Here is a 27,351-nt window from a genome sequence, read left to right on the forward strand (position 1 = left end):
GAGCGCTCGAGCCGGGCAGCAGCAGCAGCAACAGCAAGAGGGAAAGAAGGCGTCCATCTGCAGCGAAAGGAACCGAGTGTTTCTGGCTCCCGAAGGGAGAGAAGGACGCCTTCAGAATAATATTAGCTCCCGAAGCGCCTGAGGTGGCGGCAAGTGCTTTGGGGGCAGTAGGGCGGGGGCGCTAAGAAAGCGGAAGAAATGCAAGGGAGATCCCTATTATATACCTATTCAAACTTGGCCATTTGGGGATACGTGAACTTCAACTCCCAGAATTCCTCAGCAGGGAAATTTCGGGAGTTGAACTCCACACACCTTAAAGTGGGCATGTTTGAGTATTTATAGGGTGCCATTATCGGTGTCGATGAGGGCAGTATCTCAGCATGGTGCCTTCAGGGGTAGGACTGGGGAGTTTTCATATATAAGGCAGTAAAAATTGGGGGCAGCTGGATGCCTCATGTTCTTCAAATCCTCCACTAACAATGGTTGGTGTTGGAGTTGCAATCCCCAATATTTGAATTCCCAGGACTCAATAGGTAGGCAAAAAATGTGAAATCCAGTCTAAACATCTGGCTGACTGTGACAAACTATAGTATCTCTAATAAAGAAAAGCCTATTTCCTTATACCAAGGGTCTTCAAACTTGGCAAGTTTAAGACTTGTGGACTTCAACTCCCAGAATTCCCGAGCTAACATGACTGAAGGAGGAATTCTGGGAGTTGAAGTCCACAAGTCTTAAAGCTGTCAAGTGTGAAGAGCCCTGCCTTATACAGATAGTCCTTGACTTACAATTGAGGCCAAAATTTATGTTGCTAAGTGAGACATTGGCTAACTGAGTTTTGCCCCATTTTATAAACTTTCTTACCACAGTTGTTAAGTGAAAGCAGTTGTTAAATTAGTTACATGTTTGTCAAGTGAATCTGGCTTCCTCATTGACTTTGTTTGTCAGAGGGTCACAAAAGGTGATCACATTACCCCAGGACACTGCAACCATCATAAATGGGAGTCAGTTGCCAACTATCTGAATTTTGATCATGTAACTATGGGGATGCTGCAATGGTCATAAGTATGAAAAATTATCATGAGTCACTCTTTTCAGTGATGTTGTAACTTTGAATGGTCACTAAATGAACTGTTGTAAGTCGAAGACCACCTGTCCTTTTTTTCTTGCCCAAATCAATAGCAAGTATAAACTCAGAATTGGAACTCTCTCACAAAAAAGTTTACAGTCATTAAGATAAGAACATATGTCGAAGTCTAAGATCCTCAACTTGCAACCACTTTTTGCTGACTGTTATCAGATTGAATATAAAAGTGAGAACAGATAGTCTTTAACTTACAACTATTTGTTTAGAGACCATTTGAATTTACAACAACTCTGAAAAAAGTGACATATGACCGGTGTTCATATTTAGGACCATTGCAATATCCCCATGATCATATGATCAAAATTTGAGCCTTTGGCAACTGGTATGTATTCATAACAGTTGTGCTGTCCTGGGGTCATGTGATCACCATTTGTGACCTCAGCCAGCTTCCAACAAGCAAAGTCAATGGAAGAAGCCTAGACTCAATTGCCACATGATTCTCTTAACAACTGCGGCAAAAAAAAAAAAAAGATCTTAAAATGGGACAAAAGTCACTTAACAACTGCCTTGCTTAGCAATAGAAATTTGGGTCTCAATTGTGGCCGTAAGTCAAGGGCTATTTACAAACGCCAACCATATATTTTGATTGCCATGCTGTTTATAATATTCAATGTTTTTATTTAATGTTCTTTTGTCTGCTTGTTTCTAGGATTGTACTAATTTAGTAGTGCATGCAGGACCTCTTTGTATATTGAAGATAAAGAAATTATCACTGCCTCCTGTTCCATGATGCAAAAGAAATATTTCAAGGTGTATGGATCTTATCGTTGTAAAACACATGCTAAGAAGGAGCTTTGAAAATAAGAGCTTTATAAATAGGCCGATTTAATGCATATAAAATATTATCTACTGCTATAATTGTTTTAATGTGCAGTTGCTTTGGAAGGGAGAAGTAGCCTTGGGTTTTATTTTTAATTACACTGAAACAAAATATGTTTAGGCATGTCAAACTTTTATAATTCATAATGAGTTTATTGCACACAATAATTATGGGTTCAGTAATTAAAAGTTTAAAACTGCTGCTATTTTATTTAATATAAATGATAAATCAAAGATTTCTTTTTGCCTTTATATAAGTTGAAGTGGGATGTGTCAAATATCAATCTTATGTTTCATATTGTGGTAATTGTATATTAGTAAGACTTCAAACATGGGAGTTGTATGGGCATAAAGGTTCTGTCAGGCTAAAAAAATCATTGGCTAAAGGCTGAATTTCTTTTGTTGTTTAATGTGCTGTACATATCATTCATATATAACAGTAATTTATAAAAATAATTATGAAACTTTATTTTAGGGGAGTTCCTACAAACCAGAGTCTGTAGCACTTACTGCTGTGGCATTACAAGATCATATTTTACATGATCTTCAACTGCAAAATCTTTCATTAGCAGATCCTTTAAAGTCAAAAACATGGAGTAAAAAAAATAAATACAGACCTGTGAACAAAGAGAAAATCAGAGCAGTTATAGATACTGGATTAAAACAAACAAACAAACAGCCAAACAACCAAAATAACCCACAAAACGAAGATCCAGAAAAAGAATATGTTCTTGATCCAAATCCTCAGCCTCTGACTTTAGGTAATTTATTTTTTCAGCCTGTTCTTCTTTGATTTTAATAAATGTTTAATGCCTCTTGGGTATGGAAAGTTTTGGTGGCATATAAATTTAATAAGTAAGTAAATAATTATTTGTATTATAATAAATAGATACTTTTTGTCCATATAGCACAATAGCATCACAATACAAGAAGAGCTGTTTGAAGAGCTGCTTGTTCTTACAAGCAGTTTTCTTACTTTTCAGCTTCCATTTGCAGCCAATAGATATTTCTTGGAACGTTACAAGCAGCAGGGAAAAAACAGCAATTATTGTATTTTTTTCTTTGCCTAAACATTTTGGATTCAGAGTTTTTCTGTCTGTGACATAAAAGCAACTCAGTATAACTTATTTTGGATGAGGACACATGTGTGAACTGGGTGAAGAATCACTAACTAATTTTAAGTGATTAGAAAAAATAACATTAACATCATTAACATTGCAGGCTGCTGCTGACTGTGTCATTGAAATCACATTCTCTCTTTGCATACATAAAGAGAGATCTGAGAAACTATAGGAATATATTACATTAAATAACCCCTGAAACTATCAAAATCTACTGAATCTATTTTAAATAAAAGGTAATGCCACCAAGTTAAGGAGAATTACTTAGGGAATGAATCTTTTCTTTGCCCTGATATCTTTTGATATGTATGTTAAATTGATTTTCTCTGTGATCAATAGCAAAAGATTTTACTGTAGTGCCAGCACAAATATTTTTGCCATTAGGAAGGAAAGTCTTCACACAGAAAGAAGTGAGCCTACCACCCAGTGAAACTACATTAGCACCATCTAGAGTTGCCTTCTACTATAATTGGGAGAAGTACTTGGGCAGCTGTTGCTTTTACAAAATAATTTACTAGGCTGGGCATAGTTTGCTTTTATTTAAAAAAAACCCTTCACCTTTAACTACCCTTTGCTCAAAAATTTACAAGTTGTGTTTTTGTAATGATTTGGGGGCAAATCCATGAATAATGCCTGTAGCTAAACACCCAGCTTTAAATCAAGAAACAAGAGACTTGCTGTATTATATTATTATAATAAAGGAGATGGATGCATAAGCTTCCTGCCTGGGGAAACAGGAGGTGCAGCGGCAACATATTATACTGTCATGAGATAATAACATTACATGGTCTGACTAATAACTAGGAAGAACTACCGAGCTGCTACTTTTACACTTTTTAAATTTTTGTTTACAAGAGTTTTCATCCTTTAAAATCACTAGTAAAGATCTCTTGGGAGCTAGTTTGATGTCATGCTTGAGACGGGATGGAAACTAGAAGATGTATTACCGTAAGCCATCTGCTTAAGGCTACCCCCCTCCCCCTTGGGCCAATATCCCTCTCTCAGCCTTAAGAAGAAGCAAGGGCAAATCATTTATGCAAAACATTCCCCCCCAAAACAGGAGTAAAGATTGATTTGAAGGCAAACAAACACAAAAAGAAATGAATTGAGTTAGCCAACACTTTATGGCCTGCTCAAGGCTACCATCTCATCCCAATGTGATTGGCCTGCCAGTTACTCCAAAAGAAGCGGCACACTGGATCCACCAAAGAATTTCGACTGGCAAGGTCCAGGAGATGAGCCTTTTTTGCCATGGCCCCTGCCCTTTGGAACCACATGCCCCTTGAGATGATATTCTGACAGTGAGAACAATCAACCAATGGAACAGAAGTTGCCCTCGGAAGTTGTGGGAGCGCCATCACTTGAGACCTTCAAGAAGAGATTGGACTGCCATTTGTCAGAAATGGCATAGGGTCTCCCGCTTGGATGGGGGGTTGGACTAGATGACCTACAAGGTCCCTTCCAACTCTGATTATCTGTTATCTGCCCCCCATCCTCTTGGCCAGAAAATCTGTCTCTGCCACCTGCCTTGGGCCCCTGATGAGGGCATCCCACTCTGGACTTGGTTAGAAAATTAGAATCCCATCTCTACCCAATTTACATAATGGTCCCTTGTTATCCTGTTTTTTTGTTGTTGTTGTTAATTTTAAAGTTTTAATTTTAATGCTTAATGTTTCTAATGATTTAATTGTTTTATATTGTTGTTTTATAGCAGGGGTCTAGCTTGAAGACTTGTGGACTTCAACTCCTAATTCCTCCTCCAGATATGTTGGGTCAGCAATTCTGGGAGTTGAAGTCCACAAGTCTTAAACTTGCCAAGTTTGAAGACCCTTCTTTTATAACATTGTAAGGCTCTCAGGGTTACTTGATAGTGAGCTGGGTGGCATATAAATTTAATAAATAAATAAACCCCTTCTACCTGTTTTGCTTCCCATCCATTCTTTTTTTTTTAAAAGCAGAGTGTTTCTATTTCAAGATCATTCAATTTGAAAGCCCAGCTCTGCAGTCATATAAATAGTTAGACAGATATAGAAGATATATTTCTGTATATATGTGCTAATGCACATTGGTATGTTATTTGATGATGTCCGCCTTTATCCACAAACTGGAATATTTAATATGCACTGAAGAGAACAGGATGGAGCTGCTGGGAGTTGTAGTTCAACCATATTCAAATATTCACAGATTTCCCAGCTTTGCCCTGTTAGAATACATCATTGCAGGACATTTAAGAACTATTAAAATCTATTCAATCTTAAGAAAAAATTGTGAACGTGCTTTAAAAATGCTTTGTTTAACCATTTTTATAATAAATCTACTTGTTTATTGAGTGATTATTTTAAATCTAAATCACATCTATTCAGATAGATAAACTCTTGGTTTCTGTGAAAATTAAAATGACCAAATTAGTATTTGTCTTAAAAATACTATATTATGAAGTAATTTCTGTGCTGAAGTAGGCAAATAAAAAAAAGGAACAAAATAGGGTTTGAAATCTAGAGAATAAGATATTAGGGTGGCTTGTTTAATTTTAGTTGAGGTTTTGTTTGTTTGTTTTGGGTTTTGCTCATTATCACTCAGCCCTGCAAACATTCTTTCAGATAGAAACCCCAGTGTGGAATCCAGAATTCTTGGTTGCCCGAGAAAAATCTGACATACCTGTCAAATTCCTCTGTCATATGGCACATCTGCTTACTTGAACAAGGGGGAGCTTAAGCAAATGTAGTTCCAATTTTGTGCAGCATATTGTGCATTCGTACCTGGGAGTATCCATTTTACACTATGAAATATCTTCCTAAGCAGATATGCAGATGATTTCACTTTGATGAAACAGAAGGTTACGTTAATATACTATGCATGTATGAAATATGGATATTTCTTTGCATTTTTATATGTTCTAGTTATGTCTAGTTCTTTTTCTATCAGCAGAGATTCTTGACAATTATTTACAAAAATAAATAATTGCTCTAAGAATACTCCCATCAGGTTTCATTCTATCCATAATAAACTATCCCCAAAAAGCTGTAGTTAATGACATTATTGTTATTAAGTTACTTTCATTGAACTTATTACATTTAGATTTATAATTAAATACGAACTAGAAAGTATTGATTAATGTTTATCCCCAAAGAACATTACTAGCCATAAACATGCTTATGTTTCCATAGAAATGTTAAATATGCACTGCAACATGGAAGATTCTATATTGAAATAAATTAAAGAGTCAATTTTATTTGCTGGACTTTACCTGTAGCTCAGAAATTTGGATTGGTGGAGCTTCCTGCCATGCCACTAACTCTAGACGATTGGGAATATGTGAAGCAACGATCCATAAAGCAAGGAGATTCTGTTCAACCCTGTGCTATATGCAAAGAAGAATTTGCCCTTCAGCCACAGGTATTTTACCTGCCTCCTTTAATATTATGGAATAGCGATAGCACTCAACTTACGACTAGCTGCTTAACCACCAATTCCAAGATGGCCAAGAATCCTCCTCCAGTCATTTCACCACATCTTGATAGCTTCTGCTGTCATGTGTCTGCCATTTACAACATTTTTAATAGAGTTGGAATTGTAGAGTTGTTTCTGGTGAAATTGCATAGTAAGCAATCGGTTTCCTCATGTTTGCTTAACCACCATAGTATTCATTTAGTAACCTCACCACTCAACCCACTTAACAACCATAATTCAGTTACAATTGTAAGTTGGGGACCTCTCGTATATTTGATGGAACTGGGAACGCTGCAATTTTGAACTTTGAAAAGATGTTTTCAGGTGTATAAGGGCACCTATGTAGCGCCTGTCTGCCAGACGTTAAAGCAGCTGCTGCTGTTTCCAGTCAGTTTCCAGTTTCTTCATCAAAGCCACAAAATTTCAGATTAAACCCAAGCCTCTCATTGTCCTGGAATCTGGTGAAACACGCAAAAATTATCATTAGGAAAAATGAAATAAATTAACTTGTGTTTAGTTATATGGAGTTGGAGGGGAGGGTAGTTTGTTGTGTGAGTTGCTAATGTTCAAAGAAAACTGGACTTTCCTTGACCATGAATATGACATAATTTCTTCAAAAAACAAATAATCAACAGCCTTCTTTCCATTTTTTAAAGATTAGACAAGGACTTCAAGGTCTATCTAGGAAGAAGATTGTCTCAGATATTCCTAATATTCAGGAACTCATGATTCACCTTATGCCCTTGGCATTAAGGATGCTACCTTGTGTCTTTTCCCAAAGCACTTTAAAAATCAATGGGGGGAAAATCATGCAGTGCTTAAGTATAAAATGTAATAAAAATGTAGATAATGTAATTAATACTAATATGTTCTTTCTGCAATGAAAACTATGATTTATTTATTGTGCATTTGGTAATTACAGTTCAAATTTAGGGGATTCTTGAATAAATTGAAATCTCAAAATTATTTTATTTTTTTCTGACCAGGTGTTGCTCTCTTGTTCTCATGTATTTCACAGAGTAAGTAAACCATACCTCTTTATCAATTAATGGCAAATATGTATCCTGTCTGTCTTCTAAGTTGTACATTATGGAACTAATTATAATGTGAAATTTTTAAACCTGTTGTTGCTTTTAATTGTGTAATTAAAAATGTAAGTTTAGGATATTGCATGGAGACTAGATTTTATCTTAAACAGTATGATTGCATATGGAACAAACTCATAGAGAAAAATGGTTCAATAGATAAATTAAAAATAATCATAGATCACAAAAAAATCTGATATGTCAGTCAACTCTTTGGCTGATAATGTTGATGAGGCCTAGAAGCGTTGGAGATGTTTATTTTATTTGGTTTGTCAATTGCTTACAAGATAATAGGTATAAGTAAAAACAGTTATGAATACATGGATACATATAAGAAAAATTTAAAAAAATAAAAGATACAATAGGACAGGGATGGTAGGCACGTTGGTGCGCTTATGCACACCCACTACAGACCTCTTAGGAAAGGGGTGAGGTCAATAGTAGAAAGTCTAAGGTTAAAGTTTTTGGGGTTTGGGGAAGAAACCACAGAGTCAGGTAGAGTATTCCAGACATTGACTACTTCGTTGCTGAAGTCGTATTTTCTGCAGTCAAGTTTGGTTCGGTTAACCTTGAGTTTGTATCTATTGTGTGCTCTTGTATTGTTATGGTTGAAGCTGAAGTATTCATTGACAGGTAGGACATTGCAATGTATAATTTTATATACTATACTTAGATCAGACTGAAGGCAGCATAGTTCTAGGTTTTCTAGGTCTAGAATTTCAAGTCTTGTGGTATAAGGTATTCTGCAATGAGTAGAGGAATAGAGAACTCTTCTTGTGAAATATTTCTGGACTGTGTTAACTGTGTTAATATAAGATATTAACTGTGTTAATATCAGATACGTAATGCGGATTCCAGACTGATGAGCTGTATTCAAGTATTGGTCTAGCAAATGTTTTGTATGCTGTAGTTAGTAGTGTAATATTACCAGAAAAAAAGCTACGTAAGATTAGGTTAACAACTCTTAATACCTTTTTGGCTATGTAGTTACAGTGGGCTCTAGCACTTAGATCATTAGAGATGAGTACTCCAAGATCCTTGACAGAGTTTGGATCATCAACAAGGTCTTGACTATTCAGCCTATATTTTATTTTCTGATTTTTTTTGCCAATATGTAAGACAGAGCATTTATTTGTTGAGATTTGAAGTTGCCATTTGTTTGACCATTCTGATACATAGTCAAGATCTTTTTGAAGGGTAGCAGTATTGTCTTGGTGTTGAATAGCTTTACATCGTCAGCGAAGAGAACGCAGTTGCTCTTAATATGATCACAGAGGTTATTTATGTAGAGTATGAAGAGAGTTGGTCCTAGAACACTGCCTTGGGAGACACCACTGTTGACAGGTACAGAATTTGATAGGATGCTTCCAATTTTGACTATTTGTTGTCTGTTTGACAGGAATGCTTCTATCCAGTTATGCAGGTGTCCAGAGATACCATAAGATTTTAGTTTTAGGAGTAGTTTGTCGTGTACCACTGAATCAAAGGCTTTACAGAAATCTATGTAGATTGCGTCTATTGCTTTGCCCTGATCGAGTTGTGTAGTCCATATGTTTTTGCAGTGTAGGAGTTGCAGATTACAGGATAGTTTTTTCCTGAAACCAAATTGTTTATTAGAGAGTAGGTTGTTTGTCTCTAAGTGGAAGATGATGGATTGGTTAATAATTGATCCCATGACTTTACAGGTGACGCAGCATAAGGAGATTGGTCTGTAATTTTCAACTAGGCTGGGGTCTCCCTTTTTGAAGATGGGGATGACCATGGCTTGTGACCATAGTTTTGGCAAGGAGCTGGTCCTGAAAGATTTTTCAAAGATTATGCTTAGAGGTTCGGCTATGGCATGGATAGTTTTTTTAAGAAGTAGGCACATATTCCGTCCGGTCCAATAGATAGAGATGGTTTTAGATTGCATCTTAGATTTAGTGTGTTAGTCTGTCTTTTGAGTGGCAGCCATCCTTTCAAATGCAAGCCTGCATATGGAAGGACAAAAGTAGAAATAATCACTTAATATAAATATGTGCCCAAAGATTCAGTTACAGTGATGGCCACTAAGCTTTTGTAACCAGGTGTTCCTTTTTCAAGAGGCAACTGGACTTTATTATATTTCTTTGAAAATGTTTCGCTTCTCATCCAAGAAGCTTCTTCACCTCTGACGTCTTCAAAGAAAAAAACAAAAAGTCCAGTTGCTTCCTGAAAAAGCACCTTTGGGACAACCATGATCTGGATGACTGAGGATCTCCCTAGACATTTTGTACCCAGACTTAGCACTGAAATCTGTAATTTTATAATGAATCAGAATAAACAGCTTGCAAAGTTAAGTCTGGATCTATTCACACAATGCATATAGTGGTATCAAGGGGACATTAGGGGACATTAGGTTGTTTCAGACATTCAATGCTAGGCATTTTATTATACCAGGGTCTTCAAACTTGGCAAGTCTAAGACTTGTGGACTTCAACTCCCAGAATTCCTGAGCTAACATGACTGGAGGAGGAATTCTGGGAGTTGAAGTCCACAAGTCTTAAAGCTGTCAAGTTTGAAGATCCCTGTATTATACTAAAGTTGCTTGGATCTACTTTGAGTTGCTGTAGCTGGGCAGGTCTTGTAGAAGTGACTAAGCCACAATGTTCCTGGTTATCTGGAAAGAGCTTCACCTGTTAGTCCAGAGAAGTGGAGAGGTCCTTAGATTAGTGAGCTTTGTCATCTGGATTCTGGATTCAAATGTTCCCTGATTGATCAAGGCTTCTTGAGAGGTAGCATGTGTTTGAAACCATGAGGTGGTAAAAGTTCTTTTTAAGAACTGATGGCAGCTCTGGCCAGGAGGACCTTTTGCTCAAATGATCCATCTTATGAGCCCCATATAGCATGGTTTATACAACTGAGTGTCAGAGTATACTCATGAACTGGAATAGAGCATGATAACAAGGTCAGCCAATTAATAGGCATAGCAACTAAGTCAGCCAATGAGGACAGTTTAGAAACTGAAACTAGAAGTAGCCTAGGCATGGCTCTATATTAAGCTCTGCAGCACTGAAGCTATTTTAAGCTCTGAGTCTGTCTATTGAAAATGAAACTGCTTCTCTCCTCTACTGTGTGTCTTGCTTGCCTGCTGAACTAAAGTGAAACTGATGTGTTTCTGAGCTCCTGAGTTGCTGTTAAGCTCTGAACCTGAAACATATCTGCTTTTGTTTGAATTTGCTCCATGTTGGAGAAATCTTCAACTGGTATTGTAAAATTACTTTATATGTTTATAAAGAAGTTAAATGAAACCTCAGCCACCTGTGTTTACTTTTCTGGTGCTGAATTTACGCTACAATACTCTGAACACCAAGCTTGTTACAAAGTGCCTTGATTATTGTATTATGAGTGTTTTAATTATGAATTTTTTTGTTTTCTTTTTAGATGCTCTATTATATTACTATTGTAAATATCTGTTATCTGTCCAGAGTTTATGTGTAAGATAAAATAGCCATTTACATTTTCTAAATTTTCTAAAATAAATAATGATATCCCCAAATAGCTTCATAATTGTTAAACTAACTTCTGTGTATCTATGCATGTAAAGATAGATAAAGATGTTAAGCCTGCTGTCTTCCTTTTAGCATAGAAATGAAGTCTCAGAACAGACTTACTGCATTACTTGTTTGTGAAGTTCATCTCTCCATACATGTATACACACACACACACACACACACACACACACACACACACACACACACACACAGTCAGCCAGTGGAACAGGTTGCCAAGTGGAAATATTGAATTTTTCTTTGCTAGAGTTTTTCAAATAATGACTGGATGATCATCCACCAGTGACACTTTGTGCACTGAGTATGAGATAGTACTAGATGACCTCTAAGACGCTTTCCATGATGCTATTGTCTTTCCTGAACTTACAAACTCTGGACACATAACTTTGCATTCATATCCATAAATCTTGGAGAGAAGCAAACTAAGTTCAAACAGGTTTACAGCTAGAACCAATTTTTTTTTTTTCAGGCATGCCTGAAAGCTTTTGAAAGATTTGCAGCTAAAAAGAGCTGTCCAATGTGTAGAAAGACCCAGTATCAAACACGAGTAATTCACGATGGAGCCCGCCTTTTTAAAATAAAATGCGCTACGAGGTAAGAAAGACTGGCAAATAACAAAGCCCAATCCCCAAGAAGGATCTGTTGAATTTTTTATATGCACACAAAAGTCCTGTATAGTGATGGAGCAATGTAAGTGACTGCTAGGTTTTAAAGCTTAAAAAAAAACAACTCATCAGCACATGCAATAATTTGAATATCATAATGTAATCCTTTCATGCAAATGTTAAGTTTGAACTGGAGATTAAGATAATATTTTGGCCTCTTTATATGTAAAGCTTTGTTAGACCTACTCCAAATTATGTGGTTCATGCTTTTGGTTTGATAGCACTGAGGCGATAAGGGAGGGAATAAGTTTCCCAGGATTCAAACTATTTAATCGCTGGAAATTATGTTTCTTCCCCCTATATTTACACATTGTACATGGATTATGAAGCTTTGCTCTGTTAGTACTGCTTAACTGCTCCCGGTCCTGTGATACCACAAAATAAGCAGCCCATCACTATATCATTCTGCATACATTTTGAATGTAAGATTTTAAAGAATGAAATATGATGTTTAAAATCCACTGCTCTCCCTCCATTGTAGCTTGGAAGATCTCGTATAATTGTTTCAGCCATTTTTTCCCAATTAGACAAAGAAATGCAAGGCCTCCTTCTTCCAAGTCAGCACCTGTTATTTAACAAAATAACAAAGTCACAGAGTTGGAAGGGACCTTGGAGGTCTTCTAGTCCAACCCCCTGCTGAGACAGCCCTATACCATTTCAGACAAATGGTTATCCAATCTCTTCTTAAAAACCTCCCGTGTTGGAACACCCACAACTTCTACAGCCAATTTTTTCTACTAATTAATTGTGTTCACTGTCAGGAAACATCTTAGCTCTAGGTTAGATGTCTCCTTGATTAGTTTCCACCCATTGCTCCTTGTTCTATCTTCAGGTGCCTTAAACTGACTCCCCTATTTTTATTTATTTATTTTTTGAGCCTTTGCCTCTAATTTTTTTCTAAACTCCATATTATTTGATTGCCCAGTGCAACTTCAAATCTAACATTATTTTAAACAAAAAATTAAATTCAGTCCTGAATTTCAAACTAGAGATCCACAAAAACCTTATTTTTCAAGGTGATTTGGGCTAGGGTAATTAACATGTTTGTAGGATTTCATGAAACTGTAGATATGTTTAATTAGTGTAAAGAATTGTTGAAATAAAATATGTACATCAGCATTGGACCATCTATTCTAGTAACAGGTAAACATGCTATGTTTCTCATATGCAGATAGTCCTTGACTTACAGTGATTCATTTAGTTACCATTCAAAGTGATGACACTGAAAAAAGTGAATTCTGACCATTTTCATATTTATGAAAAGTGACTTATTATGACCATTAGATTCCCATGGTCATGTGGTCAAAATTCAGACGCTTGGCAACTAGCATGTATTTATGATGGTGGCAGTGTCCCAGAGTCATATGATCAACCTTCTTCTACATGCAGTCAGTGGGAAAGCCAGATTCACTTAACAACGTTCTCTTCGCTGATGATGTAAAGCTGTTCAATACCACAGACAATACTGCTACCCTACAAAAAGATCTTGACTATGTATCTGAATGGTCAAACAAATGGCAACTTCAAATCTCAACAAATAAATGCTCTGTCTTACATATTGGCAAAAAAAATCAGAAAATAAAATACAAGCTGAATAGTCAAGATCTTGTTGATGACCCAAGCTCTGTAAAGGACCTTGGAATACTCACCTCTAATGATCTAAGTGCTAGAGCCCACTGCAACTACATAGCCAAAAAGGCATTAAGAGTTGTTAACCTAATCCTACGTAGCTTTTTCTCTGGTAATATCACACTACTAACCAGAGCATACAAAACATTTGCTAGACCAATACTCGAATACAGTTCATCAGTCTGGAACCCTCATTACGTATCTGATATTAGCACAATTGAGAAAGTCCAGAAATATTTCACAAGAAGAGTTCTCCACTCTTCTACTCGTTGTAGAATACCTTATGCCACCAGACTTGAAATTCTAGACCTAGAAAACCTTGAATTACGCCGTCTTCGGTCTGACTTAAGCATGGTATATAAAATCATACATTGCAATGTCCTACCTGTCAATGAATACTTCAGCTTCAACCATAACAACACAAGAGCACACAATAGATACAAACTCAAAGTAAACCGCACCAAACTTGATTGCAGGAAATACGACTTCAGCAATAGAGTGGTCAATGTCTGGAATACTCTACCCGACTCTGTAGTCTCTTCCCCAAACCCCAAAAACTTTAACCTTAGACTGTCTACTATTGACCTCACCCCTTTCCTAAGAGGTCTGTAGGGGGCGTGCATAAGTGCACCAACGTGCCTACCGTCCCTGTCCTATTGTTTCTCTTATTCTTTTATTTTTCTTATATGTACCCATTTCATGTATTCACAACTATGTATACACTTATACTTATTATCTTGTAAACAATTGGCAAATCAAATAAATAAATAAATAAATAAATAACTGTGTGACTAACTTAATAAGTGCAATGATTCACGTAACAACCGTGGCAAGAAAGATCATAAAATGAGGCAAAACTCACTTAACTATCTTGCTTAGCAATGGAAATTTGAAGCTCAATTGTGATAGTAAGTCAAGGACTATTTGTATTCAGCTAGATAGTGGCCAAATTATATAGCACCAATTGTGCAGAGCAAATTTACTGAAAACTTACTCTTTGAGGCAAATTCTGCTGAAAGAGAACAAGCTTTCTCCTTCATTCTTGCTTGCCCAAACTGGAAGCATCCATAAAAACAATCTTCTAGTTTTGAAACTGTTTACATTCTAGGTTCAGTATTATATTATATTTATATATATATATATATTATATTATATTCAAATACTCTTTTTTATACCACAGAATTCAAGCTTTTTGGAGGGGACATATTGTTAGAAAGTGGTATAAAAATCTGAGAAAAACAGTACCCCCCAAAGATGTGAGATTAAGAAAAAAGTTCTTTGAAGAAAAGGTAGGAAATATTCACATTTCAAAATATATTACAATGCAAAACAAATTCAGCGCTGATCAAATCTGCATTCAGAACAAAATGGTCTGACTTTGGTCACATGTGGATCCAAACATCTAAGCATCCATGTTTCAGTTTGGCAGTGGTCTACCCTAAAAGGCTAGTTCCACGAATAAGCATGGTTGACTGTGTCTCCAGAAAAAAGGCTTGTTTCCTTCTTCCTCCACCCCCATCCTTACACTAAAACAACAGGATCTACCCTGTTTCCCCAAAAATAAGACCCTGTCTTATATTTTTTTGCCACCACAGAAGGCAGCAGGTCTTATTTTCGGGGGATGTCATCCACTGACTAACCTCACTTGCACACATCAACCCCGGCCTCCTTTTTGCTGTCAGAGGCCTTCAGGAGCTACTTCTTCTGCGGCCGGCAAGGGTTTCCTGAAGGCCTCTGCAGCCGATAACAGAGCTCCGGATCGATCCAGAGTTTTGTTATCAGCTACAGAGGCCTTCAGGAAAGCCTTGCCGGCTGCAGAAGAAATGGTTCGGCAAGGCAGGTGTCAGGGTGTGCGAGCCTGGCTACAACTGTCCAAAGGTAAGTAGTAGGGCAGCTCCATGCCCCCATCCCCAGCCTAGCTTAATTTTTACCTGCCCACTCTGGAGTGGGTGAGATCTTAATTAGGGCTTATTTTGTGAGGTAGGACTTATATTCTGTGCACGTATAAAAATCAAACTAGGACTTACTTTCAGGGTAGGTAGTATTTTCGGGGAAACAGATTATTAAGCTTTTAGAGCCTTGAAAATACCAAGGAAATACAAGTAGTTCTCAACTTATACCATTTATTTATTGACTGTTCAAAGTCACCACACTGAAAAAGTGACTTACAACCAGTTTTTGCATGGATGACCACCTGTCATGGTCATAGGATCAAAAAATGTATTTTTAATAGTTGCAGTGTCTCAGAGTCACGTGATTACCACTTGTGACCTTCCCAGCCAGCTTCTGACAAGCAAAATCAATGGAGGAAGCCAGTTTCACTTAACCCTGTGATTCATTTAACAGCCGCAGCTATTTGCTTAACAACTATGGCAAGTTATAAAATACGGCGCAACCAAAGAGATCCAGGTTCAAGTCTATCTTCTACAGTGGAAACTCACTGGAAGACTTGTGGCATACACACACACACACACACACACAGTCCAATCTCCTATGCAAGGTCTTTGTAAATGAAGGGGAAATGCAGGGGAAGCCTCCTTGAGCTCCTGGAGGAAGAGTGAAATGCATAAAATGCACGTGAGAAGAGAACCTGAAATGAATAAGAGTCCTAAAAAGGGGGAAATTGGGAAGGAAGCTTAAAAGCTCAAAGTGTGCCTTCCTTCCAGATAGATGTATAAGGTTTATTATTACCTCTCACTATGTCTCCAGAAAAAAACACTTGCTCAATCTCAAAGACCATCTCTGTTAATCATGTGGCTTGTCATTTTTGGACCAATTTCTTTAATTTTTCCACAGATGGTCAAGCCTAAATCCAGCTGGATGAGATATTGCTGTTTGCATATTAGTAGACACCAGTCTCTAGTTTTGCCTTATTTATTTGTCACTTTGGTAGATCATTGCAAGTTCATCAGTTTACAAGATAAAATACCCAATACCCAATATACAATTAGTGTACCAAGTTAAAAGATAGGTAAGCTGATGAATAAGAGTAGAATACTAATTAAATTCCAAAACTCATTTATAACCCAACCAAGATTGTATCCTGATACAAACATCCTCTGGAAAAGTTATGTTTTGCTCTGTTTCCTCAAACCATAATAGGAGCCATTTGGATACCCATTGGGAAGCTATTCCAAAAAAATGGAACTGCTGCTAAAAATACACCACTGCCAAGTCTTAGCCACCATCATCTCCCTAATATGGGAAATCATTAGCAGCTTTTTCTAGATAAAACAACTTGTTTCTAATTGTTACAGTCAGTGCTATTCTCTGAGCTGCAAACCAGTGTGAGCTGATCTTGGGAGTAAAAGCCATTAATTTGTGATTAAGTTTTGAGTAAACATGCATTGGTCCACCTGGTTTATAGATTGTAAGAAAACCTCCAAGGTTTCTGAAACATAAGTTTATTTTCTTAAAGGACAACACGGAGTACTCAGGGTTGCCAAGTATTTTTTTAAAGTATTCATTGATAAGAACATATATAGCAAGGGTCAAGTTTTAGGACAGATAAATTCCTAAGTTAGATCCTGTGAGTTGAATCACTAAATTGCTTTATTACATAAATCAATTAGACTCTTGCTAATTTAGATCAAAGGAAATAGGAAAAGTTATTCTAAGCAATCCATGCTAATTTTTAACACTAACGTCCACAGAGAATGAAATGCTGCTGAATTTCCCTGGATTAGATAACAAACCTCTTTGATTGTTAGCTATAAACAGTGCTTGCATATGTCATCTAATTGAGCCCCAAAATTTATTGCTATAATTAAATCTTTTCAAATGCATTCCATTATCTTCACTGCAGCTAAAAAAGGCAGCTATTGTTGCTTGAAACAAGGTATATTATTTATAAAATGGCAGTGCTCACTCTTTCCTTGCCATGTGACTCTTACCCAAAGTTTTTAATTTAAATCTCATCAAACAACATAATGGTCCAGGAGTTTGTTTAGCCATTTGACTTCCTTTATCACATCGAGATGGCAAACATTCTGTTGCTAACTTGATGTGGCTCCAGGCAGCAAGCTAAGAGGATATTAAACTAGTAAAAGCTTATCAACTGATTCATTGATACGCTGTAAATTCCAGGCTTTTCATTTTACTTTTAAGTCAACACATTAGTAAGCAATTTGCTGACATCAAGATGGATTGCTTTAAAACAGCTCCCCTTGGCAGACAAAGTTCATTTTGATGCTTTTGTTTGCATCTTTATTTAATCATGTTCTTGGGCGTCACCTAAAACCTGTGACTGATGGTGCTTTACATACAGCTAAAAATATTTAGAATGCCTCCACTGTCATATGGTTTATGTTGAAAAGCACAGAGGTGACAAAGGAAAGCCCTGAATTTGGATAGGGAATTGTTTCAGAGTAGACATTTTAATGGAAAGTAAAATTTCTCCTTTTTAAAATTGCAAGTGCTCTTTACACTTGATATTTTTTTAAGAAAAAATAAATGGTTTTAATGTCTGTTGCCTCTCCTTCACATTTTTATTTTATTTATTTATTTATTTGATTTGCCAATTGTTTACAAGATAATAAGTATAAGTGTATACATAGTTGTGAATACATGAAATGGGTACATATAAGAAAAATAAAAGAATAAGAGAAACAATAAGACAGGGACGGTAGGCACGTTGGTGCGCTTATGCACGCCCCCTACAGACCTCTTAGGAAAGGGGTGAGGTCAATAGTAGACAGTCTAAGGTTAAAGTTTTGGGGGTTTGGGGAAGAAACTACAGAGTCGGGTAGAGTATTCCAGACATTGACCACTCTATTGCTGAAGTAGTATTTCCTGCAATCAAGTTTGGTGCGGTTTACCCACATTGGTGTGGGGAAGAAGATACAGGTAGAAAACAATGTGCATATGAATCTTAAAAAGTTTTAAAACAAAAAGCATGGTGTACTTATTCTTAACTATACAACACACGCCCATGTCTAGAATTTAAGCAAAAAAAAAAAAAGTCAGAGGAGAAAAAAATTAAGGATTACCCTAACTTTGCTTTCTGCAAATGTCTTCATTTCTTTATCTCACCTGAAAAGTAAAAAAGAAAAGGAGAATGCTGCAAAGCCAGTTCCCCTACTTTAAACATAGACTTCCTATTGCTAAGGCAAGACACAGTATCAGTAGATCAAAACACATGTAATTCAGTACTGCTTGGAAATGATAAACAACAATAAAAGTCATGAAAGAATTCTGGAGTGTTTCCCTGATGAAGAAATAGCTTTAGAAGGGGGTAAGCTGCATAGCCTATGCCATCCAAATGAGTCAGATAATACCAAATACAGGTAGTCCAGAGGTGGCATTCAGCAGGTTCTGACCATTTCTGGAGAACTGGTAGTGGAAATTTTGAGTATTTTGGAGAACCGGCAAATACCACCTCTGACTGGCCCCGTGTACATCTAATTCTCTGCCTCCCAAATCCCACAGCTAATTGGCTGGGTCTCCTTTTGTTGCCCTGCACAGGAAAACGGAGCTAGGAAGCAGGTTAGTGGGGTGGGGAGGGAATGAGGATTTTGCAGTAATCTTCCACTGCCACGCCCACCAAGCCACGCCCACAGAACCGGTAGTAAAAAAAATTGAATCCCACCACTGAGGTAGTCCTTGACTTACAACAGTTTAATTAATAACCGTTCAAAGTTACAACGGCACTGAAAAAAAGTGACTTAGAACCATTTTTCACACGTATGACCTTTGCAGCATCCCCGGGGTCACATGATTTACATTTGGATGATTGACAGTTGATTCACATTTATGGTGGTTGCAGGGTCCGGGGACATGCGATCCCATTTTGTGACTTTCTGACAAGCAAAGTCAATGGGGAAGCCAGATTCACTTAACAACTGTGTAATTTAAGAATTGCAGTGATTCACTTAACAAAAGAGGCAAGAAAAGTCATAAAATGGAGCAAATTCACTTAACAACTTTAGAGGACGGCCTGTAGACGAACTACATGGGGTTGCAAAACTTGAAAAAAATATTAAATTCAGGACCCCATCCAAGGTTGGTATGGAAGCTCCAAATTAAATAAATCTTTCCTAGATCAGAACATAATCAAGTCAAATGGCTAAACAAACTCCGACCTAGACCATTATCTTCCATTTATATCGCAACTTCCATCAAGAGCTTAAGGTAACTAAGAAAAAGTTACCCATCACAACAATTGGTTGAGATATTTTTGTGTAAGAATGAGGCCATTGTACAGCTCATTCTTGATACATATACAATGTGCAGATATTTGAAAAGGATGCTAATAAAATATTCAGTACAGAAACAATTATTGGTTTCAAAACAGTGTGCACGATGAAGCATTGAAGCTGCACCCCTTTTTTGAGTGCATGCAGTATGTACAATACACATCAAAACCAACCAAGGCTTTACTTGAGTGATAAAAGCATCATAATGACCTAATTCTCATAGTGCACTAAACCATAATATGGTTAATTTGGCTTGTGGTTTAAAATGTATAGCTGAAACTGGACAATCGTGTTTACAATAAAAGAGAATGCACACAGCTCGGGATTGAATGGGCACACTGAGGTTACCTCGGAAGGTAATAAAAAATAAAATAAAAAGCATAATAAAAGCATCTGCACAAGCAACCAAACTCTCAAGAGTACCAAGGACTGCACAATATCAAGTAGAAAAACTACTGCAGGAGGTTCCAGTGTGCAGTTGTCTGTGAGTGAATATTTGTATGTATGTGCGCATGCATACATTTGTTTCCTGATTAAGGAAGGGCCAAAGGTCAGTTGCAGTGAAATACTTTGCATGCTGGATTCCATTTTTAGTATCCCTTGCAAAAAAAAATTGAGAAAATAAGAAATAGAATAACTGGGGTGATCCAACTCTCAATGCAAAATCAATTTTTCATATTTTTTATTTTTTTAAAATTATATGGAGGAAGTTGGACTAATGCATGCATCTCTGAGAATGCTTGTTCTTGGCAACCTGTTAAGTCTGAAAACCCATATACTTCATCCTTTCCTTTATATTGAAATTTACATAATTCATATATAAATATAAAAACTGATTATCATCCATAAACATGGCAGTTTTGTGCACCTTAACTTAACCTGGTGGACCTAGTCAGCAGTACTTTTAGTTTATCTACATGGAAATAAACAAAGCCACATAGTAGAAATTCTTACAGAGATCATGCAATTAATCTGATTTAATGTTCTCATTAAAGAAATTCCTGTTCAAATTGTGCTGAACTCTTACAGCGACTTTTTAAGTTATTTAATCTCTAAATTTAAATTATGTAACATGCTACGCATTCTTTCTTTCGAGAAGAGGCCTATAGCTGCACTTAGCATTTATGGCCTCTGTAGAGCTGCATAGTACATGCTGTGCTGTTTACATGTAATCTATACCATTTAAGTGAAACGATTGATCTTAAACCAGGTAATTAAAAATGATCTTTTTTAAAAATGAGATACTTGGTAATAATTTCAGAAATGAGATACTTTTCAAAATGAGATACTTGGTAATAATTTTGAATAATTTGATGGATCAAAAAAAAAAAGAGAGTTGGCATTCTTTTCATGGTGCGGATTTAGGTCTTATTTGCATGTACTCCAAGAATTCGACCCTATAGGACAAAGAGCAGGAATCAACCAACTGAATAGATGGGTACAGTGTATGACCAGTATTATCTTTGTGCTCATGCAAAATATTTAGGAATCTAACACAATCTGTTTATTTTCATCTCGATTCAGTACTTCTGTGCTAAACACAGAAAATATGTAGGAGACTCATGAAAGCCACAGCATTTCCAAATATTGAAAATATGCTTAAGATTAAACCATAGAAAGTGCATTTTTATTTATTTATTTATTTATTTTGTCAATTGCTTACAAGATAACAGGTATAAGTAAAAACATAGTTTTGAATACATGGATACATATATGAAAAATAAAAGAAACAATAGGACAGGGATGGTAGGCACGTTGGTGCGCTTATGCATGCCCCCTACAGACCTCTTAGGAAAGGGTTGAGGTCAATAGTAGAAAGTCTAGGGTTAAAGTTTTTGGGGTTTGGGGAAGAAACCACAGAGTCAGGTAGAGTATTCGAGACATTGATCACTCTGTTGCTGAAGTCGTATTTCCTGCAACCGAGTTTGGTGCGGTTTACATTGAATTTGTATCTGTTGTGTGCTCATGTATTGTTGTGGTTGAAGTTGAAGTAGTCATTGACAGGTAGGACATTGCAATGTATGATTTTATATACTATACTTAGATTGGACCGAAGGTGGTGTAGTTCTAGGTTGTCTAGGTCTAGCATTTCAAGTCTGGTGGCATATGGTATTCTGCAATGAGTAGAGGAGTGGAGAACTCTTCTTGTGAAATATTTCTGGACTCTCTCAACTGTGTTAATACCAGATACGTAATGCAGATTCCAGACTGATGAGCTGTATTCAAGTATTGGTCTAGCAAATGTTTTGTATGCTCTAGTTCAGGGATGGGCAAACTACGGCCCGCGGGCCACATCCGGCCCGTTGGTCTGTCCAATCCGGCCTGCCCCTGAAAAAAAATCGCTGTGCCGCGTGGCCCCCAAAGCTGCAAAACAACGCGGAGCACTCTCGGGGTAGGAAAGAAAAGAACTTTGCAAAGGCCTCGGCTGGGAGTTCGAAATCACCTTCGAGTGCGACCTCTCCGAGGGTGAGTCCCCACCCGATCCCCCTTTTTTCCCAGGGCTTCCAGGCTTAAACTTTGCAAAGGCAAAGTTTGCAGGCTACAGCGTCTTCCCGCTGAGGAGCGGGAAGGGTTCCGCCGGTGGGCGGGCGGGCCTTAAACTTTGCTCGGGCGGCACTTTAAAAGCCTGCTCCCAGCACCCGAGCAACTTCCCAGCAACTTTCGGCTTCCTTTTTCCTCATGGCGTCGTGCCTGGCCCCAAGCCGCGCGTCGGAGAAACCTGGAGCGCCGCCGGAGTCGCCTCCTCCAAGCAGCCCGCCCGCCCGGCGGAACCCTTCCCGCTCCTCGGCGGGAAGACGCTCCTGCAAACTTTGCCTGTGCAAGTTTAAGTCTGAAGCTGAAAGCCGAGCAACTTCCCAGCAACTTGCGGCTTCCTTTTCCTCGCGGGCGTCTGCGCCTGGCCCCAAGCCACGCGGCGGAGGAAGCCCGGCGGGCGGGCGGGCGGGCTGGAGGCAGCTCGGGCTTCCCCTCCGCCAGGTGCGGCTCTGCGAGTTAAGGAAGCCGCAAGTTGCTGGGAAGTTGCTCGAGGTTTCTGGGGCTTCCAGGCTTAAACTTTGCAAAGGCAAAGTTTGCAGGCTGGAGCATCTTCCCACCGAGGGCGGGAAGGGTTCCGCCCAGTGGGCAGGCGGGCTTCTTAAACTTTGCTCGGGCGGCACTTTAAAGCCTGCTCCCAGCACCCGAGCAACTTCCCAGCAACTTTCGGCTTCCTTTTAACTTCGCGGCGCTCACGCCTGGCCCGAGCCGCGCAGCGGCGAAGCCCGGCGGGTGGGCGGGCGCTGCTTGGAGGAGCGACCGGCGGTGCTCCGGCAGCAGCAACAGACAGTTCCGCCCGGGCTCCGCTCAGGTGTCCGGCTGGGGCTGTCAGGAGTTGCTACCGCCGGCACAGCTCGTGCGGCTCCAGTCGCCTTGCCTTGGGAAGGAAAAGGCAAAACCAAGAGCTGCTGAGCCTGAGCCTCCGGTGCCGCTGCTCCCATTGCAAAGCACCGCCGCGGCTCTTCCTTTTGCCTTTCCCTTCCCGAGGCAATGCGGGACTGGGCAGCTGTAGCCAGCTGGCGTAGCAACTCCTGACTCAGGGGCCTCCGAGGGGAGGGAAGGAGGAGGAAGAGGGGGGAAAGGGTGGGGGGCGATTCCCAAAAATCTTGTGCTGACCCGGCCCGTCTGTCAAATTTTAAAAGTCAATGCGGCCCCTGAGCCAAAAAGTTTGCCCACCCCTGCTCTAGTTAGTAGTGTAATATTACCAGAAAAAAAGCTACGTAAGATTAGGTTAACAACTCTTAATGCCTTTTTGGCTATGTAGTAACAGTGGGGTCTAGCACTTAGATCATTAGAGATGAGTATTCCAAGGTCCTTGACAGAGTTTGGATCATCAACAAGGTCTTGACTATTCAGCCTGTATTTTATTTTCTGTTCTTTTTTTGCCAATATGTAAGACAGAGCATTTATTTGTTGAGATTTGAAGTTGCCATTTGTTTGACCATTCTGATACATAGTCAAGGTTTTTTGAAGGGTAGCAGTATTGTCTTGGTGTTGAATAGCTTTACATCGTCAGCGAAGAGAACACAGTTGCTCTTGATATGATCACAGAGATCATTTATGTAGAGTATGAAGAGAGTTGGTCCTAGAACACTGCCTTGGGGACACCACTGTTGGATTTGATAGGAGCTCCCAATTTTGACCATTTGTTGTCTGTTTGACAGGAATGCTTCTATCCAGTTATGCAGTTGTCCAGAGATACCATAACATTTTAGTTTTAGGAGTAGTTTGTCGTGTACCACTGAATCAAAGGCTTTACAGAAGTCTATGTAGATTGCATCTATTGCTTTGCCCTGATCAAGTTGTGTAGTCCATATGTTTCTGCAGTGTAAGAGTTGCAGATTACATGGTAGTTTTTTCCTTGAAACCAAATTTGATGGATCAAAAAAAGAGAGAGTTGGCATTATTTTCATGGTGCGGATTTAGGTCTTATTTGCATGTACTCCAAGAATTTGACCCTATAGGACAAAGAGCAGGAATCAACCAACTGAATAGATGGGTACAGTGTATGACCAGTATTATCTTTGTGCTCATGCAAAATATTTAGGAATCTAACACAATCTGTTTATTTTCATCTCGATTCAGTACTTCTGTGCTAAACACAGAAAATATGTAGGAGACTCATGAAAGCCACAGCATTTCCAAATATTGAAAATATGCTTAAGATTAAACCATAGAAAGTGCATTTTGAAACAACCTCACAAAATTTCTGCTTTCGCGTGACCTGGCCTGCAGGGAGAAATTGACAAGAGCTAGGGAAAAAATGTGGAATGGAATAACCAGAAATGAAAGAGAGAGGATCACAAGATGTTCACAATATTCTTGCTGATAATTTTTAAAAGTATCTCAAACATCAGATCTGCTATAGAATCAATATTAGCTCCATAAGCAAATGATATAGTTTGATTTCTGTGTCCTCTCAAAATCCAAAATGTAGAATGGGAACAGATCGTCCTCGACTCGCAACAGTTCGTTTAGTGATCGCTTGAAGTTACAATGGCACTGAAAAAAGTGACTTATGGCCGTTTTTCACACTTACAGCCACTGGAGAATCCTCACGGTCACATGATCAAAATTTGGATGCTTGGCAACTGACTCCTATTTGTGACGGTTGCAGTGTCCTGGGGTCAAGTAATTTATCTTTTGTAAATTTTTGATAAGCAAAATCAATGGGAAAGCCAGATTAACCTAACAATCCATGTTACTAACTTAACAGCTACACTGATTCACTTAACAACTGTTGCAAGAAGCTTGTATAATGGGGAAAAACTCACTTAACAAATATCTCACTTAGCAACAGAAATTTTGGGGTCAATTGTGGTAATAACTTGAGGACCACCTGCAGGCCAAAGAAATAGTGAGCTAGTTCAATAGGCCTGAAGATACTTGGGGGTGGGGGGAATAAAATGGAGAAATTAGTATTGAAGCAGCCTATATCAAGTACCCCAAATGTATCCTTCACTACCCAGCAGATGAGAGGAATATTTAAGAGTAAAAAAGCATGAATTATAATCTGTTACAGAGCTCCACTTGTTAAGCTATTAATACAATTTAATTAGATACTTAATTTAGAACTTGGAAAAGGGTTATTTGTTCATTGTACTCCTCGGTTCATTGTTCTCCTGGGTTTGATGCAGAAATGAAAGCAATCACTGTACAGTTTTCCAGTCTTGCTTTACAATCTCTAACAGCAGATGCGGTAAATAATTTTCTTTCCAATCAGTCTAGTGACTATCAAAAAGAGACAGGATTCTTATTAGAGTTTGTGTTTCACTTGAGCCACAAAAATCTTTAAACTCCAGAAAAATTATATATTTTGATAAAATGTTACATGGGCCCCTTCCAGTGGTAGGATTCAAAAAAATTTTTACTACCGGTTCTGCATGGTGGGCATGGCATGGCGTGGCGGGCATAACAGGGGAAGAATACTGCAAAATCCCCATTCCCTCCCCACCCCACTCACCTGCTTTCCAGCTCCGTTCTCCTGTGCAGGGCAACCAAAGAAGACCCAGCCGATCAGCTGGGATTCAGGAGGCAGAGAATAGATGGGGGCAGGGCCAGTCAGAGGTGGCATTTCCCGGTTCTCTGAACTACTCAAAATTTCCGCTACCAGTTCTCCAGAACTGGCTGAACTGGCTGAATACCATCTCTGACCCCATCTGTCTCCTTTTTTAACTCATTAATAGTAAAAATGTTTGTTTTATCTTCCAGCTGACTGAGATTTGCCAACGATTACTGAAATCCTACGATACTTGTATTGACGAATTCTTCTGTGAAATAGATTCCACTGTAGCTGCAAGTCACGAAGTATTTCAGCAACTAGAGGAAAAGTTGGGGCCAGAGATAAATGAAGTTGAATGGGAAAAAATCCAGCTTCAGGTTGGTTTCTGAGTAAGCAAATAACCAAGCTCTCAGAGAGCACCAAGTAAAGTGTTGTGGTCACATCATCTTATGTTGATTCTAGCTGTAGTTGTTAAGTACAATGTTGTGTGACTACAACTTGCAACTTCTTTACAGCTTCTCCGCTGGCTTTTTTTTTTTGTTGGAAAGGGCTGTGGAGATTGCAAATCATGATCATGTGTCCATGGGTGCTGCAACCAACATAAACGTGCATCAGTTGCCAAACTCCCAAATTGTGATAGAGATACACAGATAGTTATGGCCACAATTTCCAGGACTGATTGTAAGGCCACCACCATACTAATTTTGAGCAATTGCTGAATGAGCATTTTGATAAGCAAGGACTACCTGTACTTTACTGTATATATATATACATGGTATAGGCCCACTTTGCTGTTACAACGAATCTGTGGTTTGAAGACCCACAAACGGTCACTAACATAATTAGAGTTAGACTAATGCTGTTTCTGATTCAAGTCTACCACTCCTTCCATTAAATCCCATTTGTACTGTATATAATGCTGGATATTCTGCTTGCTTAAGCAGTTGTTGATTCTTGCCATATACCCCAATTTAGCATTAGCAGCATAGATGTGATTTTACCTTACTTGCTATGTTATCTTTGTTGTTCAGCATTAGTACTTTAATCGCCAAGAATTAAAGCTGTAAACTGTAATTTGTATTTGTATTTAAAATATTTTTTAGTTTTTGAACAAACGAAGCCTTTGAATGACTGCAGTCAGAATCAATCATCCCAAAGTATAAAAGACGTAATAAATTCATAGAAGCAGCTTTGGTGCTTCACACGCACTGTATTCTCTGACCTTCCCATCCTTTTTTGTTTTAGGCATTCCGACAAGATATTGCCGATTGTCCTATTTGCATTATGCCACTCATGCAGCCAGCTCAACTTCAGGATGGACTTTCCCTGGATGGCTATCAGTCACGTCCACGTCAGACAGCACTGCTCTCCTGTTCTCACGTGTTCCATAGCACCTGTCTTCAAGCATTTGAAGAGTTTTCTTTACGAGAAAGACCTATCTGTCCCTTATGCCGTTCCTGTTATCAGAAGAAAATTATCAGCTAACATTTAACAATTTAACATAAAATTATGAATAGATTTGTAAGATACCTTAGTAGAAATAATTTATCTAAATGTGTTTTAATTGCATTTCAGCGAGGGTGGGGTATACAAAAAAATTTTTTTTTCTGATGAATACACATGTGTGTAAACCTAGGAAGTACTACCTCTAGAGATATTCCAGCCAATCAGGTGAGATTC

At 38.3% G+C, this 27,351-nt stretch overlaps 1 protein-coding gene across 1 annotated transcript; it reads left to right on the forward strand.

Moving 5' to 3' along the window:
* On the forward strand, window positions 1-27,290 carry RNF32 (ring finger protein 32). Its single transcript, XM_026680921.2, has 9 exons — window positions 1-143; window positions 1,794-1,894; window positions 2,439-2,724; window positions 6,338-6,480; window positions 7,521-7,553; window positions 11,619-11,743; window positions 14,624-14,732; window positions 25,881-26,048; window positions 26,917-27,290. Exons 2-9 carry the CDS (start codon window positions 1,871-1,873, stop codon window positions 27,154-27,156), a joined length of 1,128 nt encoding a protein of 375 aa, XP_026536706.1. The 5' UTR covers window positions 1-143; window positions 1,794-1,870; the 3' UTR covers window positions 27,157-27,290.
* Window positions 27,291-27,351: the final 61 nt, after the last annotated feature.

Source organism: Notechis scutatus, chromosome Z (assembly GCF_049901735.1).
Source record: "Notechis scutatus isolate UNSWTSFEM ecotype Mainland chromosome Z, rNotScu1.2, whole genome shotgun sequence".
NCBI lineage: Eukaryota > Metazoa > Chordata > Lepidosauria > Squamata > Elapidae > Notechis > Notechis scutatus.